General features: G+C 44.6%; 2 protein-coding genes across 12 annotated transcripts in view; one reads left to right on the plus strand and one right to left on the minus strand.

Annotated features, from left to right (window-relative positions):
* shot (dystonin-like protein short stop) overlaps window positions 1-5,091 on the minus strand; it is a 710,700-nt gene extending 705,609 nt beyond the window's left edge. For 9 of the 11 annotated variants that reach the window (XM_075874375.1, XM_075874379.1, XM_075874374.1 and 6 more), the window contains exon 1: window positions 4,644-5,090. In XM_075874375.1, the coding sequence (XP_075730490.1) occupies window positions 4,644-4,740 (97 nt within the window). In that variant the 5' untranslated portion in view covers window positions 4,741-5,090. Of the gene's footprint in view, window positions 1-4,643 lie in introns of all 11 variants that reach the window. The other 2 variants (XM_075874376.1, XM_075874380.1) reach the window with 2 other exon arrangements.
* Window positions 5,092-15,962: 10,871 nt separating this feature from the next.
* Window positions 15,963-20,565, plus strand: ND-13B (NADH dehydrogenase (ubiquinone) subunit ND-13B). Its single transcript, XM_037415352.2, has 5 exons — window positions 15,963-16,067; window positions 16,169-16,213; window positions 16,282-16,398; window positions 17,114-17,179; window positions 20,298-20,565. Exons 1-5 carry the CDS (start codon window positions 16,047-16,049, stop codon window positions 20,400-20,402), a joined length of 354 nt encoding a protein of 117 aa, XP_037271249.1. The 5' UTR covers window positions 15,963-16,046; the 3' UTR covers window positions 20,403-20,565.
* Window positions 20,566-21,062: the final 497 nt, after the last annotated feature.

The following is a 21,062-nucleotide window of genomic DNA, read 5'->3' on the forward strand; positions in this document are numbered from 1 at the left end:
CCTCGTGGGAGGCCTGGGTGACGTCACGGCACGGACTCTCACAATGCCCGCCGCCAATGATGCGCTGGCTTTGTGCGCTGTTCCGCTGTTTGAGTTCGCTTTCTGCTCGTCTCGAGTTGCACATGAATGACGAAAACAGAATCGATAACGTTCCTAGTAAAATAAATAATGTTTACTTTAGCTTCTGCACAATCGCGTGCTCAATCGTAGTCAATGTGAAATAGGTGGCACTGCTAGCCCCGAAGGTGGATTACATTGCTTGTTGTAACAGCCGCCGCATTCCGACGGGTGTTACAAGCAAAAACACGCTTGTGCTAGGACACAACACTCACTGGGCGCATAATCATGTGATTTTCAAACGCAAGGCAATATTTACATTGTTAGGTTGAGGTGTTCATGGGTGATAACTATAGAAGATATGACGGTTTGCCCTCCTCTAGGTTCATTTGTATTGGAGTCATTCATGTATCTACCGACACTGCTTCCGTTGGTGCGCCAACACCCGCGCTCGCTTGCATTATCGAGTCTCGCAAAATATCCCACATGCGCTCGCCCTAGAAAACCACCACCGCTGTTGTGTCTGTTTTTCTCGTGTACTTGCTCAATCGAAACGTTGTTCAGCTTCATGTTTCCCTCGTAGTAATTTTGGAGCTTCATTTACCCGAAATTACTCAGGTTAAGTGCGGTTGAGCTTATGTACGGAGATTGATTGATTGATTGATTGATTGATTGATTGATTGATTGATTGATTGATTGATTGATTGATTGATATGTGGGGTTTAAAGTCCCAAACCACCATATGATTATGAGAGACGTCGTAGTGGAGGGCTCCGAAAATTTTGTCCACCTGGGGTTCTTTGACGTGCACCCAAATCTGAGCACACGGGCCTACAACATTTCTGCTTCCATCGGAAATGCAGCCGCCGCAGCCGGGATTCGATCCCGCGACCTGCGGGCCAGCAGCCGAGTGCCCTATAGCCACTAGACCACCACGGCGGAGCAGCAAAAATTCTGATAGCTGTCCGATTCTATCTTCGTGCAGAGTCGTAGCAACGGTGTTGTCCCACTAGTAACTACCACTTTAGATAGCCACGTCATAAATTGATTTCCCTTGCAGCTGCACGTGGACAAGACGTACAAGACCAGTCGTTGCCTCATCGAGGCGAAGGTTGTTCAATTATTTATTGGGTCACGTCGCTGACTGCGCCATCAAAAATGTTCATTTTGACTTCCTGGCGTTTGTGTTGAAATCGTTGCTATCAGGGGTGCTCCCTTGTGATATATATATATATATATATATATATATATATATATATATATATATATATATATATATATATATATATATATATATATATATATATATATATATATATATATATATGCGACAGGCACAGAGAAAAGAGACAGGCGGTGGCGAAAAGGAGAGTCTTTACAGTGACGTCACATCGCCGCGCCACCAGGGTTCGTTTTCGTGTCTATCCAGGGTTCCCTCTAGTGTATTAACAGGAAACTCTATTTGGCTCTGGAGGAGTTCACCAATCCGGTACCTCAAGGTGACGTCACAATACGATTGCCACAGTAGCCATGCATCCACAAGTTGCAACCATAGAAATGCCTCCTCTACAAGACATGTACTGCATGCATCAGTGGATCCCTGTCTTCATCTGTACTTGAGTAGTCGAAGACCATTGTAACGGTTCAGTTATGCGTCATATTTATTCATTTATTTTGCACTATCTCTTCCTCCTCGAAGACGTCTTTCGCGCCAGACGGTTATCACTGCAGGAAGCAAGTGATCCAGGAAAGTACGGGCGGAGTCTCCCCTACGTAAACATCCTTCCTTTTTATCCAGCCGCCACTGCGAGCGCGAAATTCAGGGCACACACAGCTCTACTGCACAGCGCTCGAAAAGGTGCCATGCGGCGGAAGTTTCGATTTTCATCTTGAGCACACGTTCTCTTGCGTTGGCGCCACGTTTTCAACCAATTTTTCAACACGAAAACGTCAAGAATTTGCACATAAACTCAGCCCGAAAGTACTAAACCTACAAAAAAAAGAGAGAGAAACAGGCAGAAGCAGAGATAGTGGCAAAGAGGTGGCTACTAATAAATGACCGTTAATCTCGAAAGAAACACCTCCTTCCAAGTCTGTACAGAGTGTACACGATCATTAATTTTATCTATTCCCTTTTTGTAGTTTTAGTGGCTTTCTTCGTGTTGAAGTATATATGCGCTAACCTGCCCAACAAGTAACACTCTTACACTTTTGCACGATTTTGAGTAACGCGTAGCGACTACAATATCGGACGAGCGAATCATAAAAAATGTTCGTATATAGAATCGAATAGCGAACGATTCAGTTTTTGATTCAAATACCCCCCCCCCCCCCCCTATTCGTAAGGCCGTCTTTATGAATATTAGGAAATATCGACTGTTCTGCTAACTCTATACATATGGTTCACCAGCGATAAAGGCATGACTGAAAGAACGCGACGTTCGAACCCGTCGCATATCCGCACACATGTGAACAAATCAATTATGAAAATTGGCGTGCCCATCTGAAATTACTCAAATGAATCAAGAACGCTTGCCGTTTGGTGCTCACACAAGCCAGAATCATGCAAACGACACCCATGGCAACCTCTGCGCCACAGTCCAGGCCCGCATAATAATAAGCGCCCGGTAGACATTGGGGGCGACGTCGGGAAGGGTGCCGGCCCACTTCTCTGGGGCACGACGGGTGGACCGAAGGATTGGGGGTGGTGGTGGTTCTTGAAAAAGGCACCTGGTTTCTGTCTGCCATAAAGAGACACGGCGCAGCGCCTAATGGGGAGTAGGGGAAGTGATTATAAATGAAGAGAAAAGTGAGCCCCTTAACTGTCTCTCATGGGGAGGACACCTCAACAGTAGCTAACGAGGGATGGAGGTAGAGAAGGGAATAAAAGGATACGATTAAAAGGTAGAGAGATAGAGAGAGGTGGGAAGGAAGGAGAGAGCGAGGCGGATGGACAGGGAGCGACGGAAAAAAGGAGGAGACAGGAAAGAATGACACGGTTGAAGGAGTCCGAGTAGGCAGCGGTGCACTCTACGGCACCTTGAAGAGTTGTGTGGATAGCGCCACAGCCTGGTCATTCACTTAGCAGGTTAAAAAAGAGCTGCACGCGTGAACCACCCGCTTGCAATGTGCGCCGTGTTTTGATGACGCAACTACGCCATATCAAAACGGTGGTCAAACTGCAGGATAGGTAGCCGAAGCCCTTTTTTACTGCAACATTGGGAGATAAGTTATGTTTGTGCGGTTGAACGGGGTCATTGCGTATGACCAGTTGTTTGTCCGTATTCATGTGTCTTTCCGAAAAACGAAACGTCAGTTGAAAGTCGGCTCCTGTGCAAACACTCGCATGTGTCATTTTATTATGGCTATTCCATAAAGCGAAAAAACAAAATAGAGCGTAGTCTCCCTGATTAGTCGGGGTTTATTGCAAAAAAACGAAATCTGGACGCCACTGAGGATAGGACATTTCGGCGGAGCTCGCCCCGACGGGAACTCGTTTCGTGACGCGGCGGGCTTTTGTTTCGGCGCCCGGTTAAATGCAGCGTAATTGAACGTGCAAGTCTGCATCGATGACGTCATCACGCGGAAGCGAGCTGACGATCGCGCGTGTGCCGCCTGCTTCGCAAGCCACGAAATGCGAGATGCCCGTCATTTGCATCGGCTGCTGCGAGAACGCTCTCGATGCCAGCCCACGTGTCAGGCGAGCGGTGATTGTTTGTAAACACCGGTTCATTTATAGCGCACCCCGGCCGGCATTCGGACCCCCTGCGGACAGGAACAACTGCTCTGGCATGCGACCAGTTCTTCTTCCGTGGAACGAATTTCGGTTGTTCGAAATATGCCGCGGGGAAATTTCTTTATGGCGCGCCGAGGTACGCGGCGTTGCGTGCCAATTCTGTCACCTGGGCGACCACGTTCCTCCGTGACTCGGCTAATGCGCTTCTTATCTGTATACTTTCGTTTTCTACAGCTGGACCTAGGATCAAAGTGGGCCGCCCAAAGGCATCCGCATAAACTGCTTGTATCTTTGCCTCTCGTTTCTCCAGCTTTTTTTTTTTTTTTCCCTCTCTTCGGGTCCACTTTCGTCACAGTATTGGACGCGGAAGCAGAGCAATGCACGAGCTCTCTTTTCGGGCGCGCCTCGATCGCGACGACCGCCCACGCGTTTCGTGCGAAGCAACCGGCCGAGTAGCCCTCAAAAGACGGGCAGGGAATAGAATAAAAAAAGTAATAAAAATATATAGGGCTGGCCGGCGGCCAACAGCTGCTGCACACCGGTCAGGTGAGGGCATCTGCCGCAGCGATCCGCCGGTTCAACGCTTTCCGAAACCGCCCGTTTGAAGAACTCTGCCCTGTCACTCGTCCGGAGGTGGCATTGTGCAAGCAGCTGTCGTGACCTCTACTGGCGCGGATACTTTCAGTTTTCGTCGCGCGCGACGCTTTCTCGCTGAGGCGCGCACGCACGGCCGACGCGTCTCGCGCAGCGAACTGGAGCGGCGGCACACAAAGCACGACGACAAGGGGGAAAGAAGAACAGCGACGCGGCGGCGTCGGGGGGAACCCGAAAATAGCGGATCGATGCTCACCGGCGATGCGGAGTACGGCCCGATCGGCCGGGTCCAACTGCAGGATGCTGAGCGGCTGCTCGCGCGTCCACTCGGCGAGGCTCGGGCCCAGGTCCATGGGCGCGGCGTGCGAGCCGAACGAGCCGTACCAGGAGCCGGCGAGGCCTGCCGCCGAGAGCAGCGACGACACCGAGCGCTGCGGAGGCGGCGGTGGCGCCGGCCACGGGCCGGACACCAGGCAGTCCGTCCAGCTGCGCGACCGGGGCTTGGCCAGCTTTGCGCGCTCACATCGCGCACGCTGCGGCCCCACTGTAGAGACGATTGCCCGCACTGCCACACACTGGCACACGCACTGCTCCCGGCCGCCACCGAACGGGCCGCCGCATCCGACGCTTCACTGCTTTTCCAGGCTGCTGGCCGCCGACGCTGATCCCACGGCCATACACGGCAGAGACGACGCTTTCGCAATGGGGAAAGGCGTGTAGGCCTAACCGGAAGAGGGAGAGTCCGCGTCGACGCTCGCAGCGTAACCAACGGCCGCCGCACGCGCGACCTGCCGCGCAGCTTGCTTTTGTCACGACAGATGGCGCCAGCAGCGTCACCGCATCAGATTTGACAGCAGATTAGCGGGAATATTGTTCATGTGAGTCTAATGAGTCTGTTAAATGTCATTAATATTGTAATTGTGTAAAACACGAAAAAAAATGAGCTCTTAAGTATACATATTAGGAGGAGTGTTCGAACAACTAGGCTGGTATAGACAAAGGAGCAAAATTGTTATTCGAGAATATCTCGACAACCCTTTCGAAATCACGCAGTGTGCTTCGGAAATAACGGCGGCAGATCACAACAAATTATGAAAGTTATGAAAAATCTAATCCGAGAACGTGTCTAGCAGGGTTGAAGATGCAGAATACGAAGATATTGTTTGGTGGCCCAGCGAGAAAACGAGTGCAGGATTGATATCAGGATCACAAGTCAACAATAACAACAACAACAATATAATAATAATAACAACAACAACAATATAATAATAATAATAATAATAATATATTTGTTTGTTTGTTTGTTTGTTTGTTTGTTTGTTTGTTTGTTTGTTTGTTTGTTTGTTTGTTTGTTTGTTTGTTTGTTTGTTTATTTATTTATTTATTTATTTGCACATTCATAAGAAGAATAAAGGGGCCCCTCTCATGTTAACGAAATTCATGGGAGAATAAGCATAACCATGTCCATGGAGGAGAACATATGAGAAGAAGAGAGCGGAGTGGATCAGACAACAAACAGTGGACCTGGTGGTTCACGAGCATAGAATGTGCGGGACAGACAAGTAATGTGCAAGAGCATTAGTCTTCAACCGCCAGAGCAATCCACAAAAGGAATCCACACAAAAAGCTAGGGTGCATGCATGCATACGACGAATACAAAATTAGACTTGTTTTTAAGAGTTAATAAATTGGTTGATTTTGTTGCTGCATCTGATGCTCTGCGTTTATTCTTCAACTTAAATAGGACAAAAGTATGGAGCACTCATAGGGAAGTCGTTTTAAGCACGTGTTTGACTCAAAAAAAAAAGAAAAAAAAACGGCACTCCACAGAAAGCTGGAACAGCGGCCTTTCAAGAGCCTGTTCGAAACACTGGCTGACTGCTATACAAGCGCACTTTCACGGTACCCACTATGATATAAATAATAATTTTCGTGTGGTAGAGGGGCACCCTCTGTGCCATTCTTCGTAGAAGCGAGGTACCCACTACGTACTTGCAAGGAATTCTGCATTTTGTTGATGTTGTGGCCTGTGGCTGACGATAATGTAGAATTATGCCCAAGGCTGATGGGTTGGAGCATTCGACGACCCACTCTTTAATGCAAATGGCATATTGATTGTGCGATGCCTGGTTGTTCTTTTGCTGTTCTGAAACACTTTGTTACACGCGAGATTTCTTACCCGGCATGAAGCCTGCCTAAAGTCAGTTTTCTTCAAGCATCGACCTACCCCAGTGTAGAAAAAAGAAATGAAGCCGGCATAGCTCAGCGGTAGAATTCTTGGCTGCCACGCAGAAAGTGCCGGTTCGAGTTCCCTTCGGTCTAGGGCATTTTCAATTTCTTAAGATTTCCTTCTTTATTATTATTATTTCGCGCAATAGTGGTTACGGGCACCAGCGGCGGTGGCGGAGAACTACGGCAAAAAAAAAAACGACTATTGTCATAAAGTTTCCTAAAATTTACTTGATGGGACTCTGGCGCTGTGATTGTTGAGCGACCACGGGAATTGTGGGTTTGACTTGCGTCTCCGTGTTTGCGGGCGGAGAATCGCACTTCTGGCTTCGTTTATTGCTGTGTTTTGGTTTCGCTTCGAATGAAAGAACAAACCATTTTTATCTTCGTGAGCTGATTTGAAATGGTGGCCCTAAAAGGTGAAGCGTAGCTGCCGAACATTTGCAGATTGTTGTTTCGTAACAAAGCAGCTTCGAACCACGCGAAGTTATAAGAAACGTAAAGTACGAAGACTAGGCAAATTCATGTACTACCCATAATTCCCATGCCTGCCGAAGTGCCATGCGCTTCAGCTCCCAGAGTTGCATCAAGGGTATATTTAGGAACTCTATGATTGTTGTGACTCACCCTCAGACACCCTGCGTCCACTTTCGTCCTTACGGACTCAATGGCAGCCTATCGTAACTATACCTTAAAGGCAAAATCAGTCCTCTGGCATAGAATACTTTCACAAACAGCAGGTGGCAGCCCTGAGTCAGACTGGGAATGAGCGATATGGATACCTGGCCTCATAGAGTTAATATACAGACTCCAGGCGACAAGCTCCTGATGGGATCCATGCATGAAAACCCACAACCGCTCGGATGCCGCCATGATGGAACGATACTCGGCTTTTAGGTGACGTTCACTCGCAGTCGCCACTGCGTGCTGCAAACACACACGGCATTTTCTCTGTTTTGTGGATTTCTGTTACATCGCATTAAAAGGCTGTCACATAAAACCGAGTTTCTGGCTCGTGGCATCAAAGACGGACGCCGACTCATCCGGCGCACAAGCAAGCTGGTGCAATCAGCCACATGCCGCATCACCACGCTCTCGACGTTACAAGAATGATGGGAATCCGCCGAAGAAACCTGCAAACGTTCCTCTCCCCATTGCATCTTTCCTGAAAGCAGTTTATGTAAATTTTATACAGTTTTCATTCATTTACTTGTCATTTATTTATCAGAGTACCTTCAGCGCCAAAAGGCATTACAGGAAGGTGGGGGTTACGCAATACATCATTGATAATATTACAGTTTTTGTAACACAACAAAAAAAGATAACAATGCATCAAGCATTGACTCCACACAGAAGAATTAACGATGACAACAAAATTAAAGTGCACATAACGTGATAACAGAGCAGAAGGCAGAGGTCATCTCCTTATATATCATATCAATAAAAAAAAAGGCAGAGGTAGAAGTGACGATAGCAACAACATTAGTAAGATGATTCCATTGCGAAATTGTGCGGGGAAAAATGTGTTTCTAAACGACTCAGCTCTGCACTTGTATTCTCTAACTTTGTTAGAGTGGTCAGGTCGTGTTGAGATGTAATGCGGTCGAAATATGTACTTATCTTTATCTATGCCTGTTTTGGAATGAAATATGCTATGAAACATTTTTAATCTTGACTTTTTCTTCCGTATTTCCAGAGTTTCCCACCCTAAACTCTTTTTTGCAAGGGATATGTTAAATTATCACCTATAATTATTGAGAACAGACCTCACGGCTAAATTTTGTACCTTTTCTAGTGCCTTGATGTCCTCTCTTAACCGCGGATCTCAAGCTGTGCAAGCATACTCGATTATAGGCCGGACGTTCATTTGACACAGTAGTTGTTTTATTTCTATGGGGAAGTGTCTTGCGCTCCTACGCAGAAAGCCCAACATTTTACAGGCTTCAGCTGTTGCATATAGGATGTGACAAGCCCAAGGTAAAGTTTCTGTTAAAGGTGTACTGACACAAAATTTCGGAGCCGAGATAGCCTGCAGGGTCGATTCTCCTGAACATTCGTATATCATCTGCAAGATGTCAACAGCGAATATAGCTTGGAATGTATTTTAAATTTATTTTGAAGTTTGCGTCAGCGACCGACTTCATAGCACTATAGACACCATCAGAGGGGACCAAGGAGGATATCCTCCTTGGAGGGGACCCCGAAGTGACCCCCTACTTCCTTCACGTCAGTACGCTATGGTCAACAAAACAAGTTACGATGACGTCATAGCCGCCATTTTTCTTTTGCCGCGTTAGCTCTCGCAGTCTATATTTCTCGGCGGCTGGTTGCGAGTGCGTGGCCGTGGCGCATGCTTAGAAAGTTATTTGTTTGGCGACATTCCAGTACCGTTTCCTATTCGAAAATAATTCTTTATGCAGACCGTGCGGAAGTGCGTCACAGTTTTATGTGCTGACGTGGCCAAGAGCTTCACACGCTAGGTGGCGAAAGTGGCAGCCAGTTTTTGGAACTCTCTCAAACCGAAACTGAAACTGATTGATAGTGAGGGGCCCGTAATTAATTATCTGTCACGTGCTGGAGCAAACGATGTGTCGTGTCATGACTAACAGGCCCCCAGCAACGCATTGCAGCAGAAAAACGCGAGGTCAAGGTTTTTGTGTCAGCACCCCTTTAAGAATACTACCAAATACATAAATGCGCTCGCTGACGTAATGTGGTTGTCATTTAGGTGATAATGAAACTCGTTAGTTATCTGCTTTCATGACATGTTTACTGTCTTATCAAAATTTATGCGCATGTTGAAAACGTCGCACCAATTAAACAACCTGTTCAAGTCACCTTGCAATGAAGCACAATCGCTTGGACCACGGAGTATTCTGTATAACACGCAACCACCTGCGTATAATCGCACAGAAGATCAAAGACCATCACTGATATTTTTTTAAAAAATTTAAAAATCAAAGGGCCAAGAACAGAACCTTGAACAACTGCAAAAATCACTCCAACCTCGTGAGAGCATGTGTTGTTAACGATAACCCTCTGACTATGTGTATTTAGGTAATGTTTGATCCAAGTAATAACTGATGTGTTAATGTCATACCATCTTAGTTTTTCAATCAACCGGGAGTGAACACGCTCGTTTACGATCTGTATAGCGAAAATTTGAGTGTTTTAAGCGTTTAAATTTAGCGCTTCTTTAAAGTACTGCGATGGAAACATTGACAACGTTCCAAGATGTCAGCGCTCCAGCTTTTCCTCTAGAGCTGGCCACTATGGAGTCAGAGGAAACGAGCTAGCTCATGCCTCAGCCTGAGCTCTCTTACCTCGGGACTCTAACTTCTGTGCAGGGACTCCAGCCCTTCCAGATCAGATGGCCCACCTGACCACATACACTGAAGTATTACAAAACCAAAGGCTTGCTCCGAGAATATGCTGTCATGCATTTAATCCATTGATGAAAGCTTTCTGCTGAACTCTTAAAAGCATTTTACATTTTACTCGTGTAATGTGTGCGTGAGTGGTAAACATAGCACAAATAGCTGTCAGTGACTAAGATTTCCTCACTGCACTTATTGACTATCCCACATTTCGTGATGAACAGAATGAGAAGAAAAAAAACGTATGCGTATTCATGCGAATGGTACTGAGCGCATACTGGCCCGATATGGGTTTTCTACGATGTTTATTTCTATATATATATATATATATATATATATATATATATATATATATATATATATATATATATATATATATATATATATATATATATATATATATATATATATCCAGATGAGCGAGAATTAGATAAGTAGTCAATTCGCGCGATAGCAGTGTGTAGTAGGCGGAACACAAGCAAACACGTTTGAACAACACATCAAAAGCGTCATTTAGTGCGAAAGCGCGCAGGCAGTCACTAAGGGCGAGCAACCCTTTCGTTAAAGGGACACTAAAGGCAACTATTAAGTCGACGTTGATGCGGCGGTCCAGAAGCCTCGTAGTGTTAGTTTCGTGCAGAAAAGGGCATATTTTGAGCTAAAATCACGTTTTAGTGGTCCGCATCAGGTTAGTGCACTTCAAATAACCCTTCTCAAGAAGCGGACCGACTCACGTCACTGTTCCCGTGCACAACGTTGCCCGGCTTTACTGCGCTAGTGGCAGCCGACCAAAAGCAGCGGGAGCCACAGCAGCGCCAATGGCCATTGATCAATTTCCCGCCATTGGCTTCGAGATTGCAGACGTTTTTTTTTTTTTTTCATTCAACTGAGCCCCGCTAGATGGCACGGCATGTTTCATGTAATCTGTACGCAGATGATATAGTGCTAATGGCCAACAACAAGGAAGATTTGCAGAGATTGATGGACATCTGCGGTAATGAGGGAGATAGGTTAGATTTCAGATTCAGTAAGGAAAAATCAGCAGTCATAATTTTCAATGATAACGAAGGTAGTGAGCTTAGAATACAGAAGGTCACGCTAGAGATAACAGATAAATACAAATATCTGGACGTATGGATAACCAATGGGACCGAGTATCTGAGGGAACACGAAATATACGTGACGACTAAAGGTAACAGCAATGCAGCAGTGATGAAAAATATGGCACTGTGGAATTACAATAGGTATGATGTTGTGAGAGGAATATGGAAAGGGATCATGGTTCCTGGGCTGACGTTCAGCAATGCGGTCTTGTGCATGAGATCAGAAGTTCAAGCAAGATTAGAAATTAAGCAACGTGGAATAGGTAGGCTTGCTTTAGGAGCTCACGGGAATACACCAAATGAGGGAGTACAAGGTGATATGGGATGGACATCGTTTGAGGGCAGGGAAGGTAGCAGCAAGATAAAATTTGAGAAGCGATTGAGAGAAATGGGGGAGGAGCGTTGGGCTAGGAAGGTTTTCAGCTACTTGTACATGAAGAATGTTGATACAAAATGGAGGAAGCGAACCAGGAAGTTGACTGGTAAATACTTAGAAAACAGCAGGGGCCAAATCAAAAAGAATTATCGGTTAAGAAGAAGGTGAAGGAAGCTGAGACTGACATGTAGAGACTTGGCATGATTAAGAAGTCCGCACTAGAGATCTATCGAACTTTTAAGCAAAAAATAGGAAAGGATCTATGATAATACTCGGGGTAGTTCTCTACTGTTTGAGGCCAGAACGGGAGTACTGCGAACCAAGACATATCGGGCCAAATACGAAGGGGTAGACACAGTAAGCAGTGCGTGTGGAGAGGAAGAAGAAACTGCCGAACGCTTGATAATGTTCTGTAAAGGGCTTCACCCAATAGTTCAGGATGATGGCGCAGGGTTTTTCAAAGCACTGGGGTTTAGGGACAGGGAGGGCAAAATAGACTTTAAGCGGGTAGCCTTAACTAGAAGGAGGTTATCTGATTGGTGGCTAAAGTCAAGGCACGAGTGAAAATTAAACCCTTCACTACAAAGTACGAATCCTCAAACTCACTTTTTAAAGAAAAAAAATAAATATAGTTTTTGGTTCATAAGTATTACGGCTTAGTGGCGCTAGCCACCGTCCTATCTAAAGGGTACAGCAATATCCATCCATCCATCCATCCATCCATCCATCCATCCATCCATCTATCCATCCATCCATCCATCCATCCATCCATCCATCCATCCATCCATCCATCCATCCATCCATCCTTCCATTCATCCAATCACACAAAATTTGAATTTTCGAACCATTCGCGCCATTCCCCTTAGTAACGTCCGGCGGTTGTTTTTTTCCATAAATCAAAAAGAAACAAACAAGCAGCATTTTATTGCATCTCTTGATTCACGGAAGGTTCATTATTTAGTGCAGCTAAATCAATCACTAGTGATTATTTGTAGGCAGTCCGTCTGATGTCATCGGAATCACTTTGAAATGTCCTACTGCGGCTCATGTGTTCTCGTGCATTTACCTTAATTTCTCGGTAAGTAGGGCACTGTTGTTGGCAATATTATCGTTTTAGATGTTGTCTTACATTGAGCTTTCAATCTTACGTAAATTTACTTTAGTGTACCTTTAAGCATGATGCGCTTCACATCGCTAGCAAGTGTCATTGCATGGGCTTCGATTCGGCAGAAAGGAGCGTGGACACTACCAATAAACTACAGTCAACACATTTTATTCCCCGACAATCAGGGTCGTCGGCAGGATTTTCTCCAGTGTCGCATCACGGCTGGAGAAGGGTAAAATGTGTAGTTAAGGTGAGGACAAGTGCTTGGGGGCGGGAAAGTGCTCATTTTGCATCTCCCTGCCGATGACCATGCCGACAATCGGCTCAAGTCGCACGACGAAGCGCCGCATGCGTGTATTTGTGTATATACGCGCCGCCTACCACCTGTCCACACTACCGTGAGTACCATGCTGCCAGCCATCTATGCACCTTGTCAACGAAGGCTCTTTGGGCGCCGCCATAGCCTTCTCTGGGTTGTTGTTAACATGCGTGACCTCCGAAAAATGCGCTGCCGAGGCTGTGATGTCATTGTTCGTACTCCCGTACAACAACAGCCCGGAAAGCGTTCACACCACTGTGGTTCGCTCTTTTCCCAAAGCTTTGCCTCTTGGCAAAAGTAAAAGAAAAGTCCAGCCAGTGCTCCCAATAACTCATTGATCGCTAACAATGACAGCGCCACCACATACTGAATATACTCTTCAACATGCAACGTTATTCAACTGAACTCACCGCTTGTGCTGTGGAAGCAGCATGGGGATCAACAACAAAGAATTGAAGAAGCTTCCCGCGAGCGGTGTTAATTATACGAAAGAACAACGGAACAGAGCAACCTTGTCAAGATCCTTGACGATGTAGCGCATACCCACCTTGTTCTTGCTGACCTTCTCTTGAGGCTCATGGCCACGGTGGGGGATTGACCAATAATTGAGTGATTGATTTGATTGATTTGTGGGGTTTAACGTCCCAAAACCACCATATGATTATGAGAGACGCCGTAGTGGAGGGCTCCGGAAATTTCGACCCCCTGGGGCTCTTTAACGTGCACCCAAATCTGACCATACAGGCTTACAACATTTCCGCCTCCATCGGAAATGTAGCCGCCACAGCCGGGATTTGATCCCGCGACCTGCGGGTCAGCAGCCGAGTACCTTAGCCACTAGACCACCGTGGCGGGGCAGCCAGTAATTGAGTGGTCTTATAGAATGTTATTTTATGTTAGAGTAACGTAGGTTATAAAATGAAAATGTTACAAATTTTTGAACGAAGTTTTCACGGAAATGAACTAACTATAAATCTCTTTTCATTAGTAATGGATAATAACTTAGATAGAAAACCTATACTTAAAATGAAAATAAATAAATAAAAAAGCTATGCACATGTCGACACAGAACTATAATAATATAGATTAGTTTGTTTGTATTTTGGGTCCATTCAGATAATTGCGCACAGCCACGCAAACATTCGCACTGGCAAACTAGAATCACGGGCATGCATAAATTCATTCCTAAAGGGCCTTTTTATTTTAAACATGGATCTACGAGCTGTAGTAAATCGCCTACAGGTTAAACGTAAATGATCCATAGTTTCTAGCTTTCCACAGAAAGCGCACATTAGAGAAAGAGCCTGACCAGTAGACATTCAGTTTCGGCACCCGACAGCGCAGCCTCGCATTTGCGACTTCTAGTTTACGTGTTTCACAAAATGATCGGCAGTAGGGACATAACAAGTACTGATAGTCCGAGGAGCTTGTTGGTGATGTACCTGTAAAGCTTTCCGGAATGGTATACGCTTGTGAAATTACGCAGCTGTTGCATAGGCGGATGATGGAAACAGGGCGAAATTTGCCCCCTTATTGATGACTTCGCTAAAGAATCGGCCATTTCGTTTAGGAGTAGCCCTTTATGACCCGGCACCCAAACTAATCTAACTTTTCTGAAACGTAGGGGTATTAATGCACGAAACGCCTTCATTATGTGCGAGTCAGCACGAACATAAACTGCAGCGCAAAGTGACGAAATCTGTAATTATAACAGCCGATGTAAGTTCTGTGTCTAACTTTCGTAAGGCGAGTAACACTGCCAGAAACTCAGCCACAAAAACGGGTATAAAATCACGTAGTCGAAGAGGGCAGAACCAATGCAAATTTAGGCTGATCAACCAACACCTGACTTTGTGTCATACTGTGATGCATCTGTAGCAATAATTACGCTTGTTTTGACGCTCTGCAAGTGTTCTTGCCGTAAGCCAGCTACACTGTGAAGAGGGCGTAAGTTTTCAATATTAGAGAAAATGCCGTCTAATTGAATATTCACATGATGCGAATGCACATGGCACCATTCTTGTTTCTCTTCATTCTTTCTTTTTTCCTTTCTTTATTCACATTTTTGTCTGTTCTCCTATATCTTCTTATTTATGTTCCTTTCTATATCTTCTTCTATTTGTCTTTCTTTTTTAATTCTCTCGCCGTACTCGTTTTCCCGCAGATCCTAGTTGTTGCATCCCACGCCGGACAGACCGGCACAGCAGGGGAGCGCGCGCGCTGGGGGGGGGGGGGGGTTCAAGAGGGAAGCAGAAGATGAGGATGAAGAGAGAGTTATGTGCGTGTTTTTGCTGCATGGCATGCAGTGTAGAAAAAAAAGGTAAAGGTTAATGATGATAATAATAGCTTTTGCGAACTCTTGAAGGCCTAATTAAAAACATGACAGTGCCGCTGTAATAGGCGCAGTGTGTTTCACCGCGCCTTTGCAGTCTCGCAGTCATTGCACACGTTACTACATGCGTTACTAGGACAAAAACATGACATCCGAGATCGCGCAAAGTTAGCAAAACGAAACCCTAGAGCTGTAGCCTGCCAAGGCAAGAATCGGGGAAAGCATATTCTAAATATATCGAAGAGGCCCTTGGCTGAAATATATCCTGCAAAAAAAAAAAAGAAACATAAAAAGCATATACATTACTCTTTTCATAGAGTTTCATGCCATAATTGCATGAGACTCTGTAAATCTGTTCAGCAAAATATCACTTATTTGTTTCAGAAATGATTTAAACTTCAACCAAAAAGTACGTACCTTTTGGTAGGAGTTTAAATCATTTTCCAGTTTTGTACCCAACCAGACAAACATCTGTCAAATGTTTACATTCATTTATAACTTTGCTTTTTGCCGACAGATGCCACAACAATCGGCAAAGGTATCAGGTCCCTAGAATTTAGGAATCTCACGAAGGTATGCAGACAAATCTCGAAGGCTATATGCTTTACGCCATTTCAAGGCCGTGTCAAAATATCCGCAGAAGAAACACATTCTTGTATAAAATAAAACAACAAATTAAAAGAAAAATCACAATAAACTAACAAGCAAGTTTTCAATATTGTGTTTTACGTGATCTTTACAAAAAGCTTTGGTCGGTCATCATCATCGTCGTCGTCGTCCTTCATTGGTAACTTCTGCTACTCGTGCGGTCGGTAGGAATGGCTGGGTTGCTAAAGAAGGTATTTATGTAGCTTCTACACACACGTTTCAGTGCAACGTAGTGATCGGCTGCATAGTGTCTCGACAGTCGCGTCATGATGCACTGGTCTCTTACTTTCAGACGACCGGGCTGACGGGACTGGCAGTATCCAAGAACCCGCACCACGTTCGTACTCGCAGTCCTTGCCAGCCTTTACGTAGCCCGACACTGAATGTGGGTCTTTTCGATCGCAGGAGCTGACTGTTCTCTACAATAAGATTCTTCGCGCACTTGAGAAGTTGCCGCAGAGCGCGGCCTACAGGCGTTACACGGAGCAGATCGTGAACGAGCGCCTCTCGCTAGTTCAAAGCGTGAGTACGCGCGTTTATTGTACAGCGTTTCAAAAGTTGAAGCGTTTTGTGCACCGCAGTTTCTGCGTACCGTAGGCGTGCGCAGGGTTCCCTGTTATGTAGGGGCAAGTACTGCCGTAGACCCCCCGCTCACCGTTGTCGACTTCAAAAGCATACTTCACAACAGATCGGGAGGGGGGACAAAAAAAAAGTGGCGTGGTGCTTCTAACAGTAGCCTGCCTTTGGTCCTTGCCTTCCAGAAGTAAACAGTTAATCGATTCCAAAACATCCGGTGGCTTCGGCTGCTACTATCAGAAACCTGTGTGGCCACTAGTTAGCGAGTGTGCTGGGCAGAGGCAGTGCGAGAGAACGAGGACAACAGAAGAAACGACAGTCGAGCTGCGAGTAGACGCCGCTGTCGATCTTTTTTTTTTTTTTCTTGTCCTTCCTCGTTCTTTTGCACTGTTTATTCGTTCAAGACGCAGAGTTCGCCCCACTTTCGTGTGCATGCTTGTGCTGATGTTGCATATTGGTTGCTATTTGGCATGGCAAACAACTGAAGTATGTCTGTACAGCTTTCAGCTATTGTGTGGGGCATTAACGTTGCCTTGGATAAAGGACTAGTTGCCACCGCAATGAGCTTTCATGTGCATGAGATATCTAGCATTTGTTGCTTACGGTGCCGGTCTGAATCAGTCCTGTTATGTCCTAACGTGTGTATTCGATGCTCTTGCAGGAAAAAGACATCGCTCAGCTGGAAAAGCGTATTGGTGCCGGACAGATTGAGCAAGTGATCAAGCAGGTTGGATCATTTTTACAGCTTGTTTCACCTGGAGATGCTGTTCTCCACAAGCTACTGCTTTTCACACGCTGTGTGCGCTCAAGCTGCGATACAGCAGTAATACGAAATAATAGATACTGCATTTTTCGGACAAACCCGAAGGAAGCTATAACCCCACACCATACTTTGACAAAAGCACATTGCATGCATGGCATGGGAGAGTGAAGGAAGACAGCGCAAGCACTTTATCCACACCGTTCGTTTCCTCAAAGATTTATTTGCCAAACTAACTTTTTTTCACACCCTTGCACTTTTTTTTTGTTAACATGTTTGATTTCTTTTGTGTGCTCAGCAGTTTGTGTATGCAATATTTTGGGCACTGAAAATCAAGAATGTTAGGTGCACGTTGTAGTAAGAGATCCCTTACATGAAGGACTGTAGTCCACATTATCACTAGATAGAAATGGTTTTCACTACAAAGCACTCATGCAGTAACTCAAACATGTTTCTTTGAATGCCACCTGCGATGTAAGGAAAATACTGTCATGAAATCCTCTCAGAATTTGTGTGTGTCTATTTAGTGGCTATCCAAACAAAGCAGATGTTCAGGTGAAGATGGCAGCTTGGATAAATGAATAATTTTTGAGCAAGAGAGTGAACAAAGGAAAGGGAATTTCGGGGGCTTGTTTTCCCTTGGCTAGACACAAAATTGCTAAGAACTAACAGACGAAGAAACTTGAGTCACCTGGGCCAACGTTGTGACAAGTAGTAGTCTTGATGGCTTCCATGCAGCAAACTAGTTACCAGTTGCTGCCTTGAAGACTGCTTGTCAAGATATGGGCTCTAGTGACACTCGCCACGCAAGGATTTTTCAACTTTTAAGGGCATATATGTATTGAAGCCAATACAAATTAGGTCAATAAGCAGTTCTTGTATTAATGGGAAAGCCTGTTCATAGTGTACAGTATCTAGCTTAGCTCTTTTCTGTAACATATTGTTTTTGCTTCAGCATCTCCAATCAGCAGTATTAGTTTAACCCTTACCACAGAGTGTCCCGAATTCGCGACATACTGAAAAACTTCGAGCAAATAAGGCATGAAATTGGTGCCACCTTTAATGCCGGCTTTCAAGTACTCATGGGGAATGTAGGTTTCAGCACAAAAAATCTGGCGCTGTCTTGTCTAAGGTGTTTTATGATAGAACCAATTCTTCTGTAGCTGATGGCGTAGAGAGCGGAGCGCTTGCTACAGCACTCACTTCATCGTTCATTCTTGCCTGAATGACACAAGTTCTATCTTCAATAATTTTGTTTATTTGTTGTGTATGCACCCAAGAGATGGCACAGGACATGTTGCGTAGTTCTAAAGTATGTGTCTTGTTGCAAAGTCCTCGCTTCTGTGGTATATGGAGAATTCATGATGTACATCACAAGTATGCATTAAAATTGAATTTTAGATCTTTCAACTGTGTAATCATTTAGAAATTGCTATTTAAAAATGGAAAATGAAAACAAATTTTATTTTTTTCTGTAGTATCATAATTCAGGCATTAAAGAAATAATTATTCATAGAGCCAAACATTTCAGCTCTCAAGTTAAAGCATAGGTATCAAGTTTTCTTTGTTTTACATAGCTGTGGTTGGCACAGTTAATGGATTGCCTGTAGATGGACTAGCTGCTATTCTGTTTTATTCATTAAGATGTTGCTCTTTGTGTTAATGTACTCAAATCACATGTAAACGGCAGTAGGCATGCAAGCACGGATATGAGGAAGAGAGGGGAGAACAATAATGCTGTGACTTCTCTCGTGTCTGTGCATGCATACCCACCATCTTTCGTGAATCCCGAACAGATAACTCTGCTTTCCTTCATTCTAAGCTCCAGCCACGTTAACCCTGGCATTAAATGATTATCATTGGTAGATATTAACTAGTCTTGTGCGAATAGTAAATTTTCCATTTAAAGCAAATTCGAAGGAAATAGCGATTTGTTCAAACAATTGCAAATCAAGTTTGAATAGTATATATTGCACATTATGAAGAAATATGAGACTTTGTGATGACCCAACTAACCTGCACAATATCTTTCTTTTCGATTGAAGCAAGGCATGTGAAATGTATATCTAGGTTTTCAGGAAATGTAAGCTACTTTGAATAGAAGCAGAATTCGACTCTCAAATGCAAGTGATAACCTGTAAAGTAAGTTATGTCTTAAAATTTAGTATGCTTAGAGCACATAAGCCAGTATAACAAGCTTTTGAACTTAAAAAGGGACGCATTTAATGAGGATGGGTTCATTTGAGCTTGACGTGGGGCTTCGCAGCAATGCGGATTTTTCGTGGATAGGTGTAACCACACTATAGCACTGCTTCTTTGTAGTGAAACCACCTTGATGGGGGTGTGTTACATGCAGAATAGTGTACACACCTGTTCATTCATTTTGAATACTTTGAAATTTCCAATCATTTTAATCTGAACTGAAGCAAACGCAGATGCTGTAATATTCGATTAGGCATTCAAAGGGCTCAGAATGATTGCACAAGCCTAGTGACAACAAAAGAGCAAAAACAAAATTCTTAAAGGGACACTAAAGATGAACACTGACTACTTGGTTTAGATTGACGAACTGTACTCTTAGAAGTCTGATGCCATATGTTTCACTATCAGAAGTCCACTATTGGCGGAGAAAATCAAGGTTGAAGTTTCGTTTTTAAATTGCGTGCCAAAATCTCCGCCCGTGACGTTAGAAATTTCCAAATGTATTTTCGTGCCATTGGCTCGATGAAATTTTCTGAAATTCTGTATACTAAGTCTGTGGCACCCACAGATCACAATGTACTTCATGTTTATCGATCGGAAGCTACGTTGGACCCAGTAGAGACCTTCAAAATTTCTTGCGCCACGGTGTCTGGTGCAGGAATCTCAAGACGGCGTTGCCAACTGCATTTTATTTTCGCACATTTTCTCGCCTACTTAGCATCCTGTCGCAGTAAGAGTGGTGTTTTTGGAATATTGAAATTGTATATTACTAATACGTGAAAAATTATTTTGCTGTTTTGTGTCCCTTTAAATAAGATGACCACGTATCATACAGATGAATACCGTTCAAATTATGTTGTGGTGTTATGTGGTTCTCTTTCAGGCTGAAGGTGAGCTGGTGCTGGCAAGGCGCATGCTAAATTGGAAGCCATGGGAGCCCCTGGTTGCCAAGCCGCCTGCTGGCCAGTGGAGTTGGCCACCCAAGTAATGAACAGCCAACTATAGCGGCAAGATTACTCGGCGAGTCACTTCATGTCTAGCGAGGAAATTGGATGAATAGCCTACATGGATGGCTTCCTTTACAACTTTGTTAGAGGCTGCTTGCTTTATGTCATTTATAGTTACAGAATAAATTAATATCAACTACTTCATCAGACCCTGCCATTTCTCAATATAGAACATCTTCCCACTATCGCACAGCAGAAAAAGAGTGTTGTGAATGTGCATACAAAAGCTGATGCAGCTGCAGTTATTAGTAAAACTAGAAGTAGTAACAATTGATTGCCCCTTTCTGCATAAGTACCTGTGATGCACTGACAGAGAGAAAAGAGTGGATTACGTGGTTAGCTGAACATTCGAACGTATGTGATTAGCCATAAGCAGAAAGCTGATAAGAGTTCGTTTGTGGAATCCAGCATGGCCAAATTAGAGGCAGGAGCCAATGAATGGTTGAGAACCCGTGCTTTTACCCACATCTCCCTTCCTTTCATGCTTACAGTGACTGTGTCTGGTCTTTACAAAGTATGAGTCTTTCATCCAGCAAAAAAAGTTGTACATGGGTGATAGATTCCTGATGGCCTGTCGCTACCAGTAAACGCGTAACGTCATGGCAGCCTTCTACATCACAGCAGTGCTCCTGCTTTGGCTG

Source organism: Rhipicephalus microplus, chromosome 9 (genome assembly GCF_043290135.1).
Source record: "Rhipicephalus microplus isolate Deutch F79 chromosome 9, USDA_Rmic, whole genome shotgun sequence".
Taxonomy (NCBI): Eukaryota; Metazoa; Arthropoda; class Arachnida; order Ixodida; family Ixodidae; genus Rhipicephalus; species Rhipicephalus microplus.

Excerpts from the sequence above, each read along its gene's own strand:
- ND-13B (XM_037415352.2), top strand. The coding sequence starts at position 16,047 with ATGGCTGGGTTGCTAAAGAAG. Across the intron at positions 16,068-16,168 it reads TGGCTGGGTTGCTAAAGAAG|ACGACCGGGCTGACGGGACT; the intron begins GTATTTATGTAG and ends TCTTACTTTCAG. Across the intron at positions 16,214-16,281 it reads TATCCAAGAACCCGCACCAC|GAGCTGACTGTTCTCTACAA; the intron begins GTTCGTACTCGC and ends TTTCGATCGCAG.